Source organism: Lynx canadensis, chromosome B1 (genome assembly GCF_007474595.2).
Source record: "Lynx canadensis isolate LIC74 chromosome B1, mLynCan4.pri.v2, whole genome shotgun sequence".
In the NCBI taxonomy this organism is placed as follows: domain Eukaryota; kingdom Metazoa; phylum Chordata; class Mammalia; order Carnivora; family Felidae; genus Lynx; species Lynx canadensis.
The window spans coordinates 2,704,366-2,723,236 of NC_044306.2; the positions used below are offsets into that span (position 1 = coordinate 2,704,366).

General features: G+C 42.8%; 1 protein-coding gene across 1 annotated transcript in view; it reads right to left on the reverse strand.

Annotated features, from left to right (window-relative positions):
- The window catches only part of CSMD1 (CUB and Sushi multiple domains 1), a 398,630-nt gene that overhangs the window by 258,158 nt on the left and 121,601 nt on the right, over positions 1–18,871 (reverse strand). The window contains exons 16-18 of the mRNA XM_032593032.1: positions 12,092–12,283; positions 6,774–6,912; positions 2,822–3,009 (exon numbers count right to left, since the gene is read on the reverse strand). Coding sequence (XP_032448923.1) covers positions 2,822–3,009; positions 6,774–6,912; positions 12,092–12,283 — 519 coding nt within the window. The remainder of the gene's footprint in view (positions 1–2,821; positions 3,010–6,773; positions 6,913–12,091; positions 12,284–18,871) is intronic.

The window sequence follows — 18,871 nt, forward strand, 5'->3', positions numbered from 1 at the left end:
TTTGAGGACTTAACATTGTGTGTCCTCTTAGGAATGGATGGCATGTGGCAGAGGAAGAGAACAGCATGAAGTTTGGGAAGGCTTGGAGGAAACAAAAGAGGGCTGTTTAACTGTATTTATTCCATATTTTCCATTGCATTTATAATGATCTGTGTCAGTATCAGCCAAACAGAGATCTCGTTGGCAATTGCTGACTTCACGTATTCTGAGAATTTATTATAGGGGCGCCTGGGTGGCTCAGACGGTTGAGCGTCCGACTTCAGCTCAGGACATGATCTCACAGTTCCTGGGTTCAAGCCCCGTGTCGGGCTCTGCGCTGACAGCTCAGAGTCTGGATTTTGTGTGTCTCCTTCTCTGTGCCCCTCCTGGGCTCATGCTTCCTCTCTCTCTTAAAGTACTAAAAATTTTCTCAGTACACAGCAGTCCCCCTTATTCAGGAGATGCATTTCCAGACCCCCAGGAAAGGCCTGAAACTGCACAGAGTACCAAACCCTATGTATACTATGTTTTGTCCTACTTATATATACATATATGCCTATGAGAGTTTAAGAGATTAGCAATAATTACTACTAATAAAATAGAACAACTATAAAATATACCCAAGGTCATGAGTGACCTGGACACGATGACCAGTGTCAGGCTCCTGGGGACCCTCTGGTGCCCTTCTGAGTCCAGCTCAAGGGGGCGGAGCATGTGCTTCCAGACCCCGCTGACCACGGGTCGCCCAGACCCCGCAAGCCCAGGAAAGCAAAACCACAGAGAAGGGGTCTACCATACATGCCTGTTGCCCTTTCACCCTTTTCAATCATTTATTTGTTATACATCCCTTTCAGTCGAGTTTACTGTCTCACTAAACACCATGTACACGACCACCTGCTCTGTGTCACTGAGTTAGGTCTCTGATGGCAGGTGTCTTCATCTCTCCAAATGAACCCCCTCTAATCCTGCGGTTCCATTTCTCCAGCTCTCGGTTCAGGATGTTTCGTGATAAATCACAGATATGGTTTTCGCTTACGGTTTGTCCTGTTTTCTAATTCGATGACTTCATAACATAGTGTGTTTTGCCACAGTTCATGTCCTTCCTCCCTAAGGACATGCCTCTGAGAACTCGCGCAAGGGAGGACAGTGGGTTCAATCAGCCGGTGTCAGACACTGTGGCTCAGTGACCCTGCCCGTGGCTCCTACTTCTCGTCCTGCCGGAGAGCTGACCCAAGCACCGTCACTGCGACCTTTCCTTGTCTTCTGCTACTTCTGTTTTTCACAGCCTCTCCTGGAGAGCTTTGAAAACATGAAGAGCTGTGGCCCCCAGTTCGACAGCTGCCCTGGTCTTGAAAAAACCCACACAAAAGATGCACGTCTCTCTTCCTACCCTTAGGAACGTACGTCCTTCCTCCTTTAGTCCCTCGTCCAGCCGAGGAGGCCCTGGAGAGCACAAAGTGCACAGGTGGGCAGTGACAAATGTCCATCCTTATGTTTAGAGGAGGGGTGGTGCTTTGCAGCTCATTCTAGAATGGGCACTGTCGTGGTGAAGTGCACGTCTGTGAGTTCTCGTTACTCCAGAAACCGTCTGATGATATGGTAAATGCCTAAATGTGCTGTTTTTCATTATTCATAAACATTAACAGATCCCATCCCCAAAGCACAAGAACTCCTCTGACTGCTGAGTTATATAATATTTTTCTCTTAGGCATTTTAATAAGAATCAGTAAGTTTGTAGATTTTGGTGTTTAGAAGGAAATAGATTAATTTTCTACCTAAAATCATATAAAGAAACATAAGTCCATTGAAGCATTAACAGACATGAAATGTGTCCTGTGTTTTATTTGACAATTCTAATCACTGATAAGTAACTCAAGTTTAAATCAGTATACATATTTTCATTATTTTTTTAAAGCGCTCACTAGTCTGAATTGATATTTCATTAAGTCCTTTTCTCTAATTCTTTGTCATATATCTTGTATGTTCTTGGTTTCCATGAGACATGGATTTGAAAAGAATGTGATTATTTTCATGGACGCTATAGAAAAATGCTTAATTTAGGGTGGTTTGTGTTTGAGTTTGTCTCTATTTTCTGTGGCAACAGGTGATGGGGGGGGGTTCCAAACGAAGTGGGAGACACCCATCTGGTGGGCAAACAGGGAAGCTTGCCTGGGCTGGGGCTCCTCATGAACCAGTGCCCATGGGTGGTGGAGATAGGTGAGGGCCACAAAATCACACGTTGAAAAGCAAGGAGATAAAACTACTATTCTGATGTGCTTAACCTTAGTCACTCTGAAGAAACAAATGAGAGGATATTAAAACACACGCTAAAATAATAACAATTATTATTTTTTTAGTGTTTCTTAATTTTTGAGAGAGAGAGAGAGAGAGAGAGAGACAATGACAATGAGCAGGAGAGGGGCAGAGAGACAGGGAGACACAGAATGGGAAGCAGGCTCCAGGCTCTGAGCTGTCAGCACAAAGCCTGACGCGGGGCTCGAACTCACGGACCGTGAGATCATGACCTGAGCCGAAGTCGGACGCTTAACCAAGTGAGCTGCCCCAACTCTTAAATGTCATCAAATCCTTCAATACACACATCATAATTTATTTTTACATGACTATGAATTGGGGGAAAAAGAAATTATTCATTTTTCTTTTTTCCTTTCAGCAAAGGTATAAATGTGTCTCTGGATTTTCTTCCCTACTGTAAATATCGAACATTATGTTATGCGAGCATTTTATGTATGAAACAGTCACACAAGACCTCAGAGATAAATGCTTACAATGAATAAACCTCGACACAAATTATTTGACACACAAATTAAGCTGATCACAGTACCTTTAAATTCAATCGCAAACCCCGACAAGCCCACGGAAGCATCACTCCGAAAAGCCAGAAAAAGACTATTTCCACTACTCTCTATTCTTTCTGGGGCTTGAGAACCCTGGAAACTTCCAAGGAGAGGTCTGTTGGAATCTTCTCCTTCATAGATATGTAGGAAATCATAACTGGGCTCCATGTTGAAACTAAAGGAAAGAGCATTCATCAGGTTCGGCACCGAACACGTGTCTCGTATTTCCTCCAGACTACAAGCACACAATGAGTTCACTTACCTTCATGCAAGGCATTTTAAATACCCGAACAACCCAGAAGTTTAACGTAAAAATAATTTAAATGTGACAGTAGCAATGTGTGTAACTAATATGAATGATCAATACTGTTAGCATGAGACATAATGACTGCTATATTCAAAATGGTAGGAGTTTACACTCTGGTTTCCCTTCAGATCGTATAAATCTTTCATCTTTTACAAAATGGGAGGAGTTTGAAGATATCTGTAAGACAATGATTCCTAATAACGTGGACAGAATATCTCTTCCCTGCACCCAGGAAATTGCTAAAGAAATATGGTTTGAAAGAAAGGGGTTCGAAAGGGAATTCCCACCGATATTTGATTTTTACGTGAATATTTTTAGTTTGAAAAACAGGTATCCTCGATATCGCTATCCTTAATTTTTTTTTAATTCTCTGTGAGTTTGTTATTACTTTGAAAAATGTAATTGCCTCTACTTGGTTGGGTCAGTCGGCTGACGTCAGTCATCCCTGGGATGGCACGAGGAGTGGTAGGCACCCACTCCGTTTCATGTTCCTACATCATTGACTTTTTCCAATCTGCTCTTCCCGCCCCACACCCCCCGCCCCCCCTGCTCTCTCCACTTCTCCCTCTGTGTCTCTCTCCTCTAGTATTAAATACCCTGGTAATCCCCAAAGTTCTCAGGTGGGATGTGGCTTTCCGTGTCTCTGCCATTTTTGATGAGAAGGCAGATGGTGGTCTGGGCGCTTCAAAAACGTGCACACTCTCAGGTGAAACACTAAAGCTGGAACAGACGGTAAGATCTCGAGGAGATCAGAATTAACTGACAAATTAGACAGAGGTTTCAAGTAATGCCTTCTGACTGGCCTTCCACCTCTTCCTCATCTCTGAGTCGGGGCCTTTGTGTCTTCAGCAAGGACTCATTCCGAGCAGCGTCCACTCTCTCCCTTCAGTTGGCAGCGTATTTCGATAATAGGGATGGTGAGTCAGGAAGCTTTATCATCACTAACGTGGACGTTGTTTAAGTGGCTCTAGTTTATCTGGAGATCCAGGTGATGAAATAGGAACAAAAGGTCTCTCCAGAAATTCCCCCAGGTGTTCTGAAGGAAGCCACCGAGAGTGGGCACCACGGAGGACCCAACATTAACACTGCACCTAGTCCTGAATCGTGCCATCCCAGTTTATGCCAAGGCTACACTGGGCCCTGCGGGAAGTCCCTGGACATAGTTTTTAAGGGAGCTTTAAAAGATTCCTTAGTCTGCTTACTTGACAAATTCCTTAAAAATCACAAATGAAGGAGTAAAAAAGATCAGGCATGACCAAACCGAAAGGTGTCAGCAGGAATTGTATCAAACAGAAGAATCTGATCGGAGGAAGAATTTTATTCGGGATACTTTACAAGAATGCTATTAGAATCTGGGGATGCTGTGTCCCCATTAACCGGTGGAGCTCATTACTGTTACAGATTATATTTGAGCACTGGAGATACACTGAGTCACAGAAAAGAAATATAGTCTGACCTCTCTCTCTCGCTCTCTTTTTGGATATACCATAATCCATGCACTAAAGTCTGGAGTGACATTTGTAATTCATCATGATTCTACTTGTAAAATCCATTTTTTATGTCCTTTTTAAATTTATTTTTATTTTTTAGAGAGGGGCAAGGGGCGGAGAGAGAGGGGGGACAGAGGATCCGAAGCGGGCTCTGCACTGACAGTGGAGAGGCTCGAACTCACGAACAGTGAGATCATGACCTGAGCCTAAGTCAGACGCCTAATGGACCGAGCCACCCAGGCGCCCCTGTAAAATCCATTTTTAATTCTGCACGATCCATGAGACCCAATAAATAGGCCAAAGCGTGGCCCAGCTTTTGAACCAAACGTAATCTGAGTCTCAATGTGTATCTTCGGCTCCCCGGTCTAGAGGGACCTGTGATGAGTCACCCTTCCCAAAGACCCCAAGACCCAGGAAAGGCCTTGGAGTGAACGTTCCAGGTCAAACAGTGCTTGGTCCTTCCTGCTAGTCGTGCCATCCGCTCCCCAGCCCCTTAGAAGCACACCTGACTTTACTGACTCCCTATAAACCGTGCGTCTGGGCAGCGCGTGTCAATGCCAGCGTCTCTTTGCTTGGGGAGGTGAAATCCTGTCCCCACCCAGCACTTCTGGCTCCCTGCTCCCATCTACGGAGTAGACCCAGTCGTAAGGCTTGAGGGTCACTCCCACCTGAGCACCCGCAGCTTGTCCGGTTGTCCGCGTCTTGGAAGAAGTCACACATGTGTGATTTTTCCGTGACACTGGGTCAGCTAATGACTTAAGAATCTAGAAGTTGGAAGAAAACTTGGAGGTTTTCTACTTCACCTCTCTTCCAGAGAGGTGGGTAAAATAAATAGGAAAAACAAAAACCTCTATAAAGCTGCCGTCTGTCTATACTATCAAATGGATCGCCCTGAGGGAACCTTGATAATTAGTCACTAGGACACACTGGAGGGTAGGAAACTCCTACTTCTAAGGCCCCGTGTTCTCTAAAAGGCTTTCAATTGTTCATTTACTTCTAATCTCACGGTGCCAGAGGCATCTCCAGGTTTTAAGGCGTTGGTAGAAGTTAGCATTCACAAAACCTACAGAGCTACCCAAAAATACAGCTGCAAATGTTCGGTGGTTTTGCACAAGGGCTGAGTGAGTGGCATAATGAGGGTTCATCACTGGGTAAATTTATAGCAGCTTGAGTAAATTGAAGACATGATGGCTTATCAGGATGACTTAACATTTGGAATCAGGGACATTTAAAATTATACTGATTCAGATCCCATCAGGAGGAGAAAGTGAAAGATAATCATGGCCAGGCCTGGGTTGGTGACGTAAACATCAGAAAAGGAAACATGTTCAACTGACAGATAGATATACTTAGGCCACTTCACCCTGGAGAGCTAAGAGATCAGTAAGACGGCCTCTAGAACCAGGTGCCTTTTAAAAAGTCCCTTCATTTAGTTCAATCGATAATCAAAATACAAAGGCGAAGATCGTGGGATTTGGAAAAAATGCAACTATCATACACCAGATACGAATAATAGGATAGTCCTATAGAATTTACATTTATAAAATAATCACAATGTTTGAAACTCCGTCATCTGGTTTAGCAGGGATAAGTCAGCAATCATTTTTTAAAGAGTAATGTCTATTAATTCAGACTTTACAGCAAGCACATTTAGAGGAATTTCTATTTTCAAAGTTCTATGAAGTCATGATATTTCAGTGATGGTAACAGGGCTACCTGTGGGAACGTCAGACAAGATGTATTGCGGAAACGATTTGGTTACCACGCATTTAGAGAAATACTCCTACTGTCTCTGTAGTGCCCTGATGAGAAATCATACTAAGTGTACCTGTACCACTTTTTTATTACTTTTCTTGAATATTCTGTAAATTCAGCCTTCTCATGTGGAACATATTGCATGCGGGATAGTATTTAAAAGTAATTCCTGCCATGTCCTAATACAAGCAGACTTCTCGAAAGCAAAAGTACATATATGTGTATTTCCATTTAGGTCATTACGCAGCCCCATGTAGTAACTACTGGAATAACATCTACGGCGTCACTCAAGGTAAAACCAGGTACTTTACGAAGGGATATGTGAGGTAATTTTTCGGTGTGACACTTGAACAGTCTACTCGAGGGGGATTCAGGAAAAGACAGTACCTTTTGAATATCAAGGCGATGACGAAGTCTGGATTCACTTTTATTCTCCAGTCACATTCTTTCCCGGGAGGATATGGCTGCGGGTAGTTAGGTGACAGAATGACACCCGCTGGGCCCGTCAGGTTCCCTCCACACGCAGCTGCCACGGAAGAGGGACAATGCCGGTCAAGGTGAAGTAGGACATCACAGAATTCATCAAGGGAACTCAGCATGGGTCAGGTTAGTAGACAATTATCTGGATGAAAATTTAAGGCCCAGGAGGTCTGTATGTTTTTCATGGACTTGTTCATGAATTTCATACAATGTCCCACCCTGCTTTTACGGAGGATTTGTAACTGTTGACAAATAAAGTTCAGTTGCTATGATTTTAAGCTCTACCCAGTTAAACAGATGACTTTACTCCCCCACACTCCTACAATGCACACAATACACGTTACAGAAACACTTGGAAAGGGAAAGAAATGGCCACGAATGTCACGTTATGGTCCTGCTGATTCTCCCGTCCTGTCGTAGGTTCACAAAGTCACTGCTGACTTCTTCTAGAAGGCATGCTTCCTGTTCACCTGTGTCTCACTAACACCTGGCACAGTTGTGATCAGGTATTCAGGGAATATTTGTTGAGTGAATGAATACACGTTATGCCAGGTATTCCCCAGAGTCCTCTGATACACGTAAGGTTTGGGATACAATTCAAAATGACAAAACTAACACAAAGTTTAAGTGACATCTGGGAATATGGAACCCGTAACAGACTGAGCCAGAACATCAATCTGGAAAAGAGAATGTAATCACAACGCTCAGCATGTTAGTATCAGAGAACAGTGCTTTAGATGATACTCATCAGTCTACTTGGTTTTTACCTATCACTTTTTCACTACCTGTGTTTACATTTATGTTAGGAAGATAATAATTATGAAGTTCAGAGGTGCTAATAGGCAAGCCAATTTTCATTCTTGAACTTCAAAATGTTTAGGATGGTTTCATTTACTACATAGGATTTCTGTCAAATCTTCCAGCATGTTTAAAGGTGTTAAGACACCGGAAAATTCACAGGTATACATTTTAGATGCACGGGTGAATATAGAAGATTTATGGTTCTTCACAGCAAATACAGTGATTTCTCACCAAGTTGTCTTAAAAAAATCAGCCCAATTAAATTATAATGTTCTCCCTAAACTATATATCTTATTTCACATCACTGGCCATATATCCATTTAAGAGAAAAAAAATGGTAAGCAGAAAAAGAAACACCCTAACTGGCAATCTTTTATACAGAGACATACATACAGATGACTTTTATTGTGAATAATGCCAGTGTACGTTCTTTCTAATTTTTGTGACGATTGTGTCTTTGAATACTCACTTAACATTCCTGAAAACTTTAATTTTCCATAAGAAGAAATATAACACATTCCATTACTTTCTGTTATGATTTCAGTCTCACTAAAGGCAAACTCTAACTAGTATCACTAGTATCATAATAAATTCAGATATACATTCAAGAGTAATATGATTTTCGCAAAAATGGCTAAACCTACATGTCCCCCCAGCATCGAGTGTGACTGTAATAAACTCTGCTGGGACCACTGTCTACTCGGCTCTCCCAGAATCAAGTGGACGTTGGCAGAGGAAAGCCAGGCAAGGCGCGGGTGGAGGCAGGTGGCGCTGAGATGGAGGGAGCAGGTACCTCCGGGTCTAGAAGATTCCGCCGCATGCAGGGTTTGCAAGATGCAGAACGACAGATTCAGGACACTGGCTACCAGGGTGTTGCCAGCAGGAAGAATGTGGGGGTGACACAAGGTACTGATTTAAGAGAAACCAGGAGGCATTCCTGTCTTATCCTGAGAGATCCAAGGAGGCCTTTTTAAATGAGGTTATCCAAGAGCATCTAGGGGAATTAAGTAGCGCTGTCTGGCTGTGTTTGTTCTCTCTTTGGGTCAGGCATTCTTCAGTTCAGTTTCATTAGGTTGTAATTTGAAAGCTTGCAAAATATTTTGGACAGGATCAGCATTGCGTACAGAACGTGACCCAGACACTTGGGGAAATACTCCAGGGGGAATGGACGTAGACACAAAACCCACAAATCTGTATCCATCCCCAGTGCCTCCTTCCCGAATCCTTAGGATCCCCTCCTTAACGTACCAACAGCACCTCCATCCTTCACGGTGTGAAGCAGCACACTTGAATGAGACACATGCGTGTTTCTGCTTCGATACAACTCAGCGTTCACACCATTAAATGGCATAACTGGGCTCGAAAGAGCTGCCCCGGGGGTCAGGGCAAGAGGATGACGCAGAATGAATTTCTGCAAACTTAGGGCAAATTCTTGCTCTTGAGAGCCATTTACAACTTGGAGTTGGAGAAAAGGTACTGCAGCCTGTACGAGGAAAGAGAGATTATGGGGACTTTGAGGGATCCTCATGCAGAACCAGAAAGTGGTGAGTGTCCTCTGGTCTGCAGAGGAGTCCTCGGGAATCCGCTAAAAAATCCCAAAGGCAGTGCCTCATTCATTGGAGTCCTTTGATAAGTGAAAAAAGGGAGCTATCCAATGAGTCCACAGCAAAAACCAGCAGCAACAGACGAGGTGGTGGAAATAAGAGTAACATGCCAGCAGGTGAGAGGCTAAGGGATTTCAGAAAAGAGAGAGAAAGAAACGAAGATACGAGGGGAAACACTCATAATCATAAAAGGGGAAAAAGAAATTAGCAGGCCACCCAGCGCCGGGTTGAGCGCTGACTTTGACTCAGGTCATGATCTCATGGTTCATGGGTTCGAGCCCCGCGTCGGGCTCTGTGCTGACAGCTCAGAGCCTGGAGCCTGCTTCGGATTCTGTGTCTCCCTCTCTCTGACCCTCGTCTGGCTCATGCTCTCTTTCTCCTTCAAAAATAAACATTAAAAATAACAATAAAAAAAGAAATAAGAACAGGGTTTTGTTTTTTTTTGTTTTTGGTTTTTTTTTTTTGCCTCCTTTAAGGAAAATAAACACTCACTCATGGCTCTGTTGGTAATGTAAATTGGTGCAACCCTTCTGAGCTTTGAAAAATGTTTTAAAAGCTTAAGAAACACATACGTGTGTAGAAATACGTCATTTATAAATAATCAAGGGTGTGTTTTGCAACAAGAGGGTTCATTCTGGCAATCTTTGTGGTAGGGGGAAGACTGAAGCGATTCTGAGTGCACAGTCAGAGGGGACGAGAGCAGTCCGTGTAGGCAGATCCACTCAGATGCTGTGCAGTCATGAAGAACACGCAGAAAGCACATCACGGCACAAAAAGATCCTCATTTTGTTTCGCGCTGGTGAGTCAAAGTGCAATTGACAAAATAGGATGCTGTCACTTAAAAACATTTTGGAAATAGATTCGATAAACATTAAATAATTATGAAGCTTACTTATGTATGTTTGTGTTAATACTATTTGCCTCCAAGTAGAAAGATGACAGCTTTTTGTCCTCTTTTCCCCCTTAACTAAACATGCATTATTTTTTAATAAGGGGGAAAAAAAGGCTTGAAGATAAAAGAAAAACTGTTTTAAATCAGAAGAACAGAATTTATGTGCGTGCTAAGACATGATCAGCTGATGCCCCAGTTGACAAGTTTCTTACAGAGGACATAAGCCTCGTTTCTGGGAAAGAAAAAAAAAATATATATATATATACATATATATGTGTGTGTGTGTGTGTGTATATATATATATATATATATATATTTAACATGTAAAGATAAGATTCACTTATTCCCAAATACGCATATACACATTTTCTATTTTCCCGTTACATAATACCTATATGCATAGGCCTGGCTGCCAAGATAATTGATATTCATTTACCTGCAGGTGAGTTTAGCCCGTCCTTGGTGCTGATGCTCAATGCAGAAGAAACACTGCCTATTTTCTCTGCTGGGAACTGGCTTATCTAGTCATTGGTCAAAACTATGTCACTAAGATATAAACTAACGAAAGGCGATCGATTAGTTGGGAAGATGGTCACACTTTCCCCATGTCTACATTAATGCCAACTGAGAAATAATCTTGAAGTGTTCAATGGATAGATGCACGGCTCCCCCATGAGATTAAAATCATGCAAACTGGGGGGAGTCGTTCCCAATTTAAAAACAGGGTGATGGTTTAAAATGCTCGTTGCATTTATAGGCAATCACTCTATCTTAAAAAGAAGCACGCAGAAATCTTGCAAATCTCCAGATGAGGCGGCTTGGAATGAAATGCAGCATGGCGCCCACAGAGTTATGAAAGGTAGACGCGGCACAAAGCATCAGGTAAACAAAGGCAGCTCTCCGACGTGGCTGCACACGCTAACGAGCAGAACCATGGGATCCCATCCATCTTCAAACTCCTCTAAGTACTTAGTGATAAGTTATGAGCTGCGTAGCACAGCTCCCCGGGACCACGGAGAATCTCTCTACTGCTGTGCCGATGACAATAAAAATCATTTTAAATCACAGAATCCCCTCAAGTTCACCCTATGCAAAATGGCCTATTAACTATGTGCATATCATTTCATGATCACTTCCTCTCTTCACAGATTAATTAAATTTTACATTTTTCAAGCAGATCATAAAGAAGTCCAAATCCAACGGTGACAGTTCATTAAAATAATAAAGTTTAGCAGGGTTCCTTTCAAAAATAAGGTGCAAGAGGTATTTATGGTCAAACAGCTGACTGAATGAAGGGACACTCTATATGTAATTACTATTTATACAAAAATATGTATTTCCCTAAAACCGTATTTGTGATAGAGTTCGGTGAATAGTTATTCAAACAGAAGTCTGCAAAACCAACTGCTATCCTTTGAGTAAGGTCAACCTACAAAATCCTAGTGAATTTCAAAAACATGGTTCTCCTTTTATCTTCATTTTGACCAAAGCAGTATAACCTCTAGTTTTCGGGATTCTGTTCAAATACATTGATATTATGGAAAAACCATCTAAAAAAAGAAAATACTTCTTACTGAGAAGGTTTTGCTGAAGGGCATGTTTCTATGTCAAAAATGAGGACTGCAAAGGAAGGGTTATGAATTTTCAGCCACCCAGAATTTTAAGTCACGGGCATTTTCACAAGATCCGTTGAGGCTAGGACACGTTAGGTAACTGTCAATTACTGCCCATGAAGTAAACCGCTCCCTTTATTTCACCTCATGAAATAAAGTTTCCAGGTTTACAGTGAAGTCTCCACGGAGTCTGTGAACCACAGGGCACGTGACACATGTTTCCGAAGGGCGGGCACATTTGCGGAGCCACGTTTAGGGTGGCGTGCGTGCGTGCGTGCGTGCCGCAGCCCAGCGTGTGTTTCTGCCGCACCATACCTGTGCACGCGGGAGGGTCTGGCCGCCAGAAGAACCGGTCGTTCAGCTGCACACAGGTGATTTCAGCTTGTCCTTGCAGCTGATATCCGGGGTCGCACTGGAAGGTGACGGTGTCCCCCGGCTCTCTACCGTCCCCGTAGCGGGTGCCGTTCTGAGGCAGGCCCGGGTCATTGCAGGTGGACGCGATGGACGCTGCGGAACAAAGGCAATACCGGGTCAACCGACGCACACGGGGTCCCCACGCTTGCACGGGTGAGGGAGCCCCTGCGTGCCGAGGCCCTCTGGACCGGCATCGGGATTCTTCCGTCTGCCCCGGAACGTATGAAGAGTTCGTGTTCCCGGGGATACGTCCAAGAACCTGCATGCTGAGAATGCTCACTGTGAACAGACACAAGCAAAGTGTGTTGAAAACGCAGCCAGTGACGGAACGTAGCAAGGCGCTGCAGTATGCTATCCTTAATAAGCACACGTACGTTCTCCTCCGCTGTTCTCGCCAACAATATCTAAACGAAAATATAAACCACGATTGAAAACGCTTAATCAAACCACCACAATCTCAAAGAACGTGGAGTAAAACAGAACAGGACAAACTCCTTTACGTTCTGTGCCTTCCAGGCAACACCCGCTCACGATGACCTTTGACGGTACAACGGGGGCCAGCGAGAGAAGACGCGGGTCGGTCTTAACCAGGATGCCATTCGTGGATAGCTGTAATTTTCTTGGTGCAATTATTAATAACCCCATTTCATGGTAAAATGATTAATAATCCCGTTTCGCTCTCAAAACACTTCCAATTCGGACAACAAATGAAACGGTCATCCCAATTTCAACAAAATTCTGAAAATGATGATTCTTGGTCCAAAAAAGAATCTAAATATTAGGAATTTCAAGTCAGTTTAGTAGAGACCAGCATCTCCAACCAAGCTGGTAAGAGAGCTTTGGGGGGACAGCCGGACAGGAGCCTCTGAAGTCCTATGGGGCGCATATTGTAATACAGCCACCCAAAATCACGTCCCACAAATCAGCCACCAGCCCCGTGTGAGTCCAATCAACAGAGCTACTTTCCCACCCAGATTCTGGTCCAGGATTTTAACTCCCACAATGCACTGAAACGTAATGGCCTGAAAAGACCTGTCACTGTCTCCAGTTCCTGTCACTGCTTGGTACTTGATGTTTTACTAAAACTTAGGAAGACGCCCATCAGGGTCCAAAACTGAAAATCTTTTGGATTCCATTTTCACTTTCACCTACAACGGCGAGCTCGCTCCCTCTTCAGGGCCGAAGGGACTGTGATGGAAAGTTAGCTCTTCTTGTGGAGGGCGCCAGGGCACGGAACACCCGCTTCCCGAGCGAGACAGAAAGGGAAACGTGACTGCCCCACAACCCAGCCAGCATGCTGCCCGTCCTGACGTGTGCAGATTGCCAGAAACGTGCGGGCTTGGATCCGTGTGCTTTGGGCTTCCCGTCTGGTTCGGTCTGGGAATTCTGGGACCTCGCGACGTATCTGGCTAGACAGCTGTGATTTCAATGAAAGTGAGGACACGCAAAACAGTGCAGGACGTGCCCTGTGTTCTCTGGGGGAAGGGTTCGGCTGTGCAGGTTTGAAGGTTGAAGGAAAAGGACGAACGTCAAGGCTCCTCGGAGAGGTCAGGCTTGCCTCAGCGCCCAGCCTTGCCCCCTGGGACCCGGATCGCCTCAACTCACTGACCTTCAGCTAACTGATCGAAAAAATGGAAAATATCTAACTTACTGAATCTGTCGTGAACATCACGTGTGGCACCTTGCAACCTGTCTCTCCAAGCTGACTGAAGGCACAGGTTGCCTCACCCAGACACCATTTTTCACTAATTGGCTTTTATTACATATTGAAATACAGAACCACGAAGATCTAAAACACTATTAAAAACACCAAAAACGGAACTACTACACCATTCAGATTAAAAAACAGAATGTTATCACTCAGCCATATTATCAGTACATATCGATGCTTGCACTCTCCCCCCTCCACCCCTGCCCCTCCACTCCCCATGAAGTCACTATTCTGAATTTCATGGTTATGATTCTGTTCCTTTTCTTGATAGTTACCATAAATGGACGCGTCCCGATAGTGGCTGCATGGGTGGCCTCCCTTTTGAATTTCTGTAAATGGAATCACACATTACAGCTTCTTACGAGACTTTCTATTTGCTCGGTATCATGTTTGTGAGTCACCCACATTCAGGCGTGATGCTCTGGTTACTGTCATTGCACACGGTTTTCCTTGCATCAGTGCCACAATTTACTCCTTCTGCTAGCAGCCGGCTGATACCATGGAGCACAAGTGTAGGCCGGCTCAAGGAGGTTTCCCTCTTACCCTTCTGCCCTAACCATGAAAAGACACACTTATGAGTCCTGGAAGATAAGAACATGAAGCAAGACTGTCAGTCGGCTTGCAGACCTGGACCTTGAAGCAAAGCTACCCCACAGTTTAAAACAGAGTGAAGGTGGAGACCCACAGTCCGAAGGTGGAGACCCACAGTCTGAAATAGACTTGGTCCAGGGTGCCTGGGGGACTCATTCAGTTGAGCGTCCTATGTCAGCTCAGGTCATGATCTCACAGTTTGTGAGTTCGAGCCCTGCGTCGGGCCTTGTGCTGACGGCTCAGAGCCTGGAGCCTGCTTCGGATTCTGTGTCTCCCTCTCTCTCTGCCCCTCCCCCGCTCGCACTCTGTGTCTCTCTCTCTCTCTCTCAAAAATAAATAAACATTCAAAAAATAATAAAATCAAATAGACTTGCTCCAGCAGACAGTGTTTCAGTTTGGGGGTTCTTTGTTATGCAGCAATAACTGACTGAAACAAGTCCTGTGGTGGTAAATTATCTCTGTTTTGTCCAAAAACACTTCAGTTTTTTAAAAATATTTTAAATTCTTCTTTACTCCTAAAGGAAATTTTTACCGAGTTTGTAGTTCCAGGTCAGTAACTAGTTGGGATTTCCCCCCGGCCCTAGTTCTTCTGGCTTCCAGGTTTCCCACGTCATCTTTCGGTCTGAAACTACAATAAGATCATACTCTGTATTTGGTATTCGAACTTTCACAATATTGCATCTATGCATGATTTTCCTTTTACTAACTCTGCTGGGAATTTACCGGAGGTTTTGAATCTGAGGATTAAGCCATCATCTCGTCAGATCTCTCTCTTTCTCACTTCTCAAATTAAGTTTAAGCAAATATCTCTATCTTCCATGTCTCTTAACCTTCCTTTCATTTTATAATCTTTTTAAACTTTGTTCTCTCAGGGCACCTGGGTGGTTCAGTCAGTTAAGCATGTGACTTTGGCGCAGTCATGATCTCGCAGGTTGTGAGTTCGAGTCCTGCTTCGGGCTCTCTGCTCTCAGTGCAGAGATCCTCTGTCCACTTCAGACCCTCTATCTCCCTCTCTCTCTCTGTCCCTCCCCTGCTCATGTATTTGTTCTCTCTCTCTCTCTCTCTCTCTGGTCATAAATAAATAAACATAAAAAAAAATCTCTGCAAACTTGGTTCTCTCTTCTGGGCAATTGTTGAGAGTTATCATCCTTTCATATCTTCATCTGCATCAAACTTATTTTCTCTTTTTAAATTAGTTTTGAGAGAGAGAGAGAGAGAGAGAGAGAGAGAGTGCAAGCAGGAGGGGCAGAGAAAGAGAGAGAGAGGGAAAGAGAGAGAGAGACCTTAAGCAGGCTCCGTGGCCAGTGTGGGGCCTGATGCAGGGCTTGATCCCACAACCCTGGGATTATAACTTGAGCTGAAATCAAGAGCAGTGCACTCAACTGACTGAGCCACCTTGGTGCCCCTCCAGTTTATTATCTTAACAGGACACTGAGTTTTAAATTTCCATCATTGTACTTTTCTACCATGCTTCACTTGTTTTCAAATATATTTGGCTATTTATATAGTATATTGTTACTTACTCACATTTTGACTCCTCTGTTTTTTTTTTTACACGGTGACTTGACAACTCTGTTCATTACACTGTGGTTACCACAAGTGTGGCTACCCTCTGTCACCACATATCACTTACAATACCATTGACTATCTTCCCTATGCTGCAACTTTTATCCCCATGACTTATTCAGTCCATAACTGGAAGCCTGAATCTCCCACTCCTGTCACCCATTTTGCCCCTCCCTACTCCCTCCCTCTGGCAATCATGAATTTCTTCTCTGATTTACGGGTCTATTTTTGTTTTTTTGCTGTTGTTTGTATGTTCTTTTTTTTTTTTTTTTTTTAAGATTCCACATATAACTGAAATCAGATGGTATCCATCTCTGTATCTCTGACTTATTTCACTTTGCAAAATACCCTCTAGATCCATCCATGTTGTCACATATGACATAACCTCATTCTTTTAGGGCTGAGTAATATTGTGTGTGTGTGTGTGTGTGTGTGTGTGTGTGTGTACACCACTTCTTTATCCATTCATCTATCAACAGACACGTAGGTTGCTTCCATATCTAAGATATTGTAAATAATGCTGCAAGCAACGTAGGGTATATATATATTTTCAAATTAGTGATTTTGTTTTCTTTGGGTAAATACCCACTAGTGGAATTACTAGATGGTATCATAGTTCTATTTTTAATTTTTTCAGGAACTTCCATACTGTTACCCACAATGGGTCACCATTTACAGTTCCACCATCAGTGGACAGGGGTTCCTGTAGTCCCCACATCCTCGCCAACACTTATCACACCTTGTCTTTTTGATTCTAGCCATTTTGACAGGTGTGTTTGCATTTCCACAATCATTAGTGATGTTAAGCATCTTTTTATGTGTTTCTTGGCCATCTGGATGTCTTCTTTGGAAAAATATCTACTCAGCACCTCTGCACATTTTTAATTGGTTATTTTTTTTTCTGGTGTTATGTATTCTGAATATTAATATTATTCTGTTTTTTTTTCCCTAGGAGTTTTAAGATTTCAGGTCTCACGTTTAGGTATCTAAACTGCTTTGAGTTTATCTTTGTGTAGGATGTAAGAAAGTGGTCCAGTTTTATTCCTCTGCATGTGGCTGTTCAGTTTTCACAGCACCATTTATTGAAGATGTCTTTTCCTCATCGTATATTCTTGCCTCCTTTGTCGAAGATTACTTGACACATGGGTTTGTGGGCTTTGTCTCATGTTCTGTTGATGTATGTGTCTATTTTTGTGCCAGGACCATACTGTTTTGATTACTACAGCTTTGTAGTATATCTTGAAATCTGGATTTTTGATAATTTCAGCTTTGTTCTTCTCTTTTATTTTTCAGACTTTTTGATCTGATAATAATTCCAATATCTCACGGAAACTATAGTGTTTCTGAGTTTTGAATTCACACTTCTGTTTTTCGAAGATTCAGCCATAGAAATTCTTTGTGGTTTTCTCTAAAGCTACATTCATCCAGAGGAGATTCACATTTGATTTTACCATGCACCTGGAATACTAGGAGCCTTCTACCTCTTTACAATACATTTATATTTATGAGAGAAGTGATGCATTTTAAACCATACAGATGATAGGAATTCATCTATAAGCTAGTTTGCTATCAGCTTGTGGTTATGAGTTCTACATCATGTATATCTATATCTGTGCCTCTCTCTCTCTCTCTCTCTCTCTCTCTCTCTTCTCCCTTATACTGACAGTAAACACCCCCCCCCCAAAGTTCTAAATGTATATGAGGTGTCCAGTTATATTTCCAATATCGGAAAGATCTTTTAACTGGCTTCCTATTTCCTCAGCCTGCTGCACTCTCAAAACGGAAGCCTGGCATCACTGTTGACCCCCAGATGCTGTCAAGACAAAGCCAACTTCTGAGCTTCATAATCTCTCCCTATTTCACATGATTCTAGGACCTCTGAGGATTCCTTATTTTCTTATAGGCTCAGTTATACATTTTTAAAGACTAACAACAATTTTCTCCAGCATCTTTCATGTATTTTCAGTAAATATGTTGTCAAAGTACCTATTTTATTGTAAGGCTAGACACTGAAGCCCCTCCATTATAGTTATATCTTCATCCCATAGAATGACATCTGGCATATCATACCGTTCATCACCACTGTTGTTATTTATCACCTCGGGTGTGTTAAGAAGGGGCATTTTCCTTGGAAATACAGGTCTCAGTAGATATCAAGAGGAAAGGAAGCATCAGAGCTTGAGAATAGGTTTTTCCGATGAGAAGAGGGCAAAAAATGCCATTTTACAGTCACTGAAGGACATATTTTTAGTTTCCCACTTTCTGATAAGTACAAAGATTAGAAGGCAGAGCAGAAAGCGAACACATTACCCCAAAATAAGACTGGTATAGCGCTGGAGTGCAGGACAGACTTCAGGATGTGAAGCTTTTGGTTAGAACGTCAGGAGCGCCCCACCCATAAGCTACCCATTTATATGAGATAGAACAGTAATTAGAGAATTCAATCCCCAGAATCCTAAGTGGCCACCGTCTAGGCAACAAAATGGTACCTGTATTGAAGGAGTATTTTATAAGCAATCTTGAGTTTATTATTTGAGGAATGTTCCTAAAGAGTCTAATATCTATTTGTCCTCTACCTTTGCTGAGATTTCACTGGGCTTCAGGAAAAATAAAAATAAAAATAAGCAAATCTATTGCACATTAACCAAACTTCTCCTTTGGGCTGAGTTGCATATACTCAAAACAAACTCCATCTTCTCAAGCAAATGGTCATATGTATGATTACATATGCAGTTCCAAGTGTTAATTTCTGCCACAGTTTATTTAGTGTGAAAATAATTTAAAATGAAAGTTTAGAAGAACAGCCAAGGAGA